At 51.4% G+C, this 4,232-nt stretch overlaps 1 protein-coding gene across 1 annotated transcript in view; it reads left to right on the plus strand.

Annotated features, from left to right (window-relative positions):
• Window positions 1-2,380, plus strand: part of LOC119284596 (homeobox-leucine zipper protein HOX21-like) — a 2,796-nt gene extending 416 nt beyond the window's left edge. Inside the window, exons 2-4 of the mRNA XM_037563729.1 lie at window positions 1-54; window positions 184-599; window positions 1,487-2,380. The exon at window positions 1-54 is cut by the window's left edge and continues 28 nt beyond it. Of these exons, the coding sequence (XP_037419626.1) occupies window positions 1-54; window positions 184-599; window positions 1,487-1,870 (854 nt within the window). The 3' untranslated portion in view covers window positions 1,871-2,380. The remainder of the gene's footprint in view (window positions 55-183; window positions 600-1,486) is intronic.
• Window positions 2,381-4,232: the final 1,852 nt, after the last annotated feature.

The following is a 4,232-nucleotide window of genomic DNA, read 5'->3' on the forward strand; positions in this document are numbered from 1 at the left end:
ACAACCCCTTCCTCCCCTCCCCCCAATGCCCCTCCCTCCAGGACTTCCGCGGCGGTAGGCACACCCATAACTTCATGCCTTGTCAGTTAATTCGCCACCCTCGCACGGATCGTGCACGCAATGCGCCGGTAAACCGAGCCGATCCAGGTCTTTGCTAACATGCTGTACGTACGTGTGCTGCAGGTCTGTCGCCAATGCTGGGGAAGCGCCCGGCGATGTACGGGGGCGGCGGCGACGGGGGCTGCGGCGGCGACGAGGTGACGGGCGGCGGCGGCGGCGGGGGCGCGAACGAGGAGGAGACGTCGGACGACGGGTCGCAGCTGGGCGGCGAGAAGAAGCGGCGGCTGAACGTGGAGCAGGTGCGGACGCTGGAGAAGAACTTCGAGGTGGCCAACAAGCTGGAGCCGGAGCGCAAGATGCAGCTGGCCCGCGCGCTGGGGCTGCAGCCCCGGCAGGTGGCCATCTGGTTCCAGAACCGCCGCGCCCGGTGGAAGACAAAGCAGCTGGAGAAGGACTACGACGTGCTCAAGCGCCAGTTCGACGCCGTCAAGGCCGAGAACGACGCCCTCCTCTCCCACAACAAGAAGCTCCAGTCCGAGGTACTCCTACACATCTACCAGTACCTACCCACTGTAGTAGACCACAATGCAAATTAGTGTGAGTAGCTCCGGCAGTCAATTCAGTCCGGCGACGGCAAGCATGCATCTGGGCGGCCGGCCACGGCAGTAGAGCAGCACGCCGCTGGCCTAGATCTGCGCGCGCGGGTGACGATCTGGGGCGCCCGCCGTTCGGTTGCGCTTTCTCGGGGCGGCCTCCCCGGCTCAATGATTGGTTGGTGATGTCCGGCTCGGATCCATGTGGGTTTCAGTGCTTGCAGAAAGGTTGTTGGAAGCGGCGCCCATGCCCACGCCTTTCCATCTACACCTGCGAAATCGTCATCGTTGAGCTGAGCAGGCACAGTAGCTTTTCGGAAAGGCCCAGCAGAATATGGCAGCGTCCGCAGCAGGTAGATGCTCGTGCCCATGCTGCGCCGAGTCCTTTGAGGAGGATCCATCGATCCATCGATCGATTGCAGTGGAGTCAATGGCTTCATCATCCCGGTCGTGACATCTCTGTGATGCCTGCCATGGTCGCAGGGACGTACTCCCCCGCTGCATGTGTGCCTTTTCACCGCGATCAGATTTGCAATTATGTGTGGGCCGCCCCGGAAACACCATTAGTGCCCGTATGATTAGGTGCGCATGTGCAGGTCAGCAAGTGTAGCTTAGCTTGCTTTCTCCTTGTTGCTAGTAGTACTAGCATTCAGGCAGATACAGATGCATGATTCAGATTCACTGCTGAACGTCTGCATGAACTACCAATGCGAAATTCTAGGTACCTGCCAATGCCATGCTTGCATTGCGTACCGGTACAAGCTAGCTAAACCAAGATGGATTCGATTGTTGAATGCTGATGTATACTGATGTATATATGGTGATGAATGCAGATACTGGGACTGAAGGGCTGCAGGGAGGCGGCGTCGGAGCTGATCAACCTCAACAAGGAGACGGAGGCGTCCTGCAGCAACCGCAGCGAGAACAGCTCCGAGATCAACCTCGACATCTCGCGCACGCCGCCGTCCGACGGCCCCATGGACGCTCCGCCGTCGCACCAGCAGGGGGGCGGCAGCGGCGGGGGAATGATCCCCTTCTACCCCTCCGTCGCACGCCCATCCGCCGGCGTCGACATCGACCATCTCCTCCACGCCTCCGTCCCCAAGATGGAGCACCACCACGGCGGCCCCGACACGGCCAGCTTCGGCAACCTCCTCTGCGGCGTCGACGAGCCGCCGCCGTTCTGGCCGTGGGCGGACCACCAGCAGTTCAACTGATCGTCCGGCCCGTCGGCCGGCACGATACATATCTTCGTTGCAGTCAATGACGTCTGCTTTGCTTGCATGGTCAGCAATGAGCGTGCATAAATATTCGATGCGTTTGGATTCTTGATGAGGACGTACGTGCGTACGGTGGAGACGGTTGTACATGCATGTTTGATGAGAGGGGGGTTCAGTTCATCCATGAGGTGCCTACTGAAGACGATGGTGATGCGATTTGAGTCATGGTCATGGATCGATCGAGTTGATGATGAATAGTGGGTGGGGGTACTTGTAGGGGAATAAGTCCGGTGTGTGTGAAGCGTGTCTAGGTAGATTTTGGAGTTGAATAGTACCTACCTTTGGTATTCTTATTATTTTTCTTGTTTTTTTCCCTCTCTTTTTTGTTCCCATACATAAATTTGTGAATTGTGAGGCGGTGTGTTCATCCGTTGTTGTATAGGTTAATGGTGCATTTGGTGCTTATTCCCCCTATTTATATATGGATTATGTGAAGACTGTGACATACTTAGTGTGGTTGCGTCACTTGCCCGAGAGGCCGAGGTTAACATATTCCTTGTGTAAAAAATGCTTACTATTGTCCATAGTTCAACATTTTATCTTATGAACATCTACACAGAAATACATTTTTCCAAAGGACTACATGTGATTGAAATTTTCAGAAAATTCAGCTACTTTGTGCCCCACCATTGAACATTTGCACAAGTTTTTCGGAAATGCAAAATTTTCTAAACAAGTTTAAAACTAGAAAACTAATAAAATAACTAAAACAAAAAATTGTTTCTAGAACTTCAAAAAAATGGATGTACTACAATTGACCCAGAGTGAATGAAACTTTTAAAGAATCAAATATGTTCGGGTTTCGGTGATATTTCTTGGAAGGCACTCCTTCCGTTCCATAATGTAAGATGTTTTTTGTCAAAAAAAAAACGTCTTACGGAGGGAGTAATTAATTGGATGAATATATGCAAGGATATATTATACTACTGTACTTGGATGAATATACATGCAAGGATCATGAATCTACCCTTATTTAGACAGTGCAGCCAGTTTGCACTGTTACGCTAAGCAGCGACGCAGATGCGCGTCATTAAATTAACTTGCTCCTGCTCCTACAATGCAAGGCAGTTAAGGGCATTGAAAAAGGAACAGAAGAGCGTGGCCATGGTGTGGTGCACCAGCAACATTTGGACAGTTATGTCCTGCCGGGGCCCTTTTCCTTTTTCAAGCTGTCGCACGCCGCATGTCGAGCTCGCCAAGAGTCCAACTTTTGCGGCATACCAGTGAATTTAATTGGTCTTGCACGCTGCAATTCAAACACGTTGAAAACTAAGAGAATGAATTCACCCGTCCTCTGAAAAACACACGATCAAAAACTTGCAGATGTGCTACGTACATTCCGTACTCCGTCGCACCGCATGTATATATATGATTGATGGGAAGTAAGTGAAAAACATATTATTGCATGCATTGTAGAGTAGGAGGATGTGGATTTTTCTGTAGTGGTGGTAGTACGTATGGTATGTAGTAGCTGGTTAAATAGTGGATCGGAATATTCAGCCCTGGCTACAGAGACGCTGTGTCTTGGTGCATCATGTTTTTTTGCTTTTCTACCTCGATGATCCGCCGCCTGGATCGGCCTCGCTCCGCCTCCGCATCGCTGGTTGCTACAGTTGACCCAGCCGGGGTGCTGCTAGCCTGCCTGTCTGAAAATGATTGGCGAGGTGCACGGCATGGGAACAGGGGCACGTACGCACCCAATCATCAATGCCAGCGGAGCGGAGTGGAGTGGAGTGGGGTGAAAAACGTTTCGCAATCCCTCTCCCTACGCGCGTCAATGTGCTCACGACACATGGCCAATTCACTGATAGATGTGGCTACTTCTCAGTCAAGTGACATAACATGTGAAAGAGAAAAAGAAAAAAACTAAAAAGACAATCTTGCATGAACCTTAATGTAAGATCTCACAGATATAGCATCGACTCGGACTTCATTATGTTTCAGTCGACTAAGGCTTAGTAAGACTGTTCATGGATAGATCGAATCATATGCAATGGCGGAGACAGCACCCGGCGAGCCGGGGCTGCTGCCCGGGCTCCCATGGTGCATGTGCATGGAGCTCTAGTAGTAAATAAATGATTTACTTACAGTTTGTTTGGGCAAAATTTAATTAACTTGGCATCACGTATATCTTGCCCAGGCTCTAAGTTTGAGCTGGCTCCGCCACTGATCATATGTACGTTTCCGTGCGTCGACGGGCAACCGGCCGGGTGCCGTAGCAGTTAACAACTCATACAACCAAACCTGCAAATCTTACTACTCTTTGCTGCTGTAGTATGAAAAGGAGTCAGTGAGAGAG

This window comes from Triticum dicoccoides, chromosome 4A (genome assembly GCF_002162155.2).
Source record: "Triticum dicoccoides isolate Atlit2015 ecotype Zavitan chromosome 4A, WEW_v2.0, whole genome shotgun sequence".
NCBI lineage: Eukaryota > Viridiplantae > Streptophyta > Magnoliopsida > Poales > Poaceae > Triticum > Triticum dicoccoides.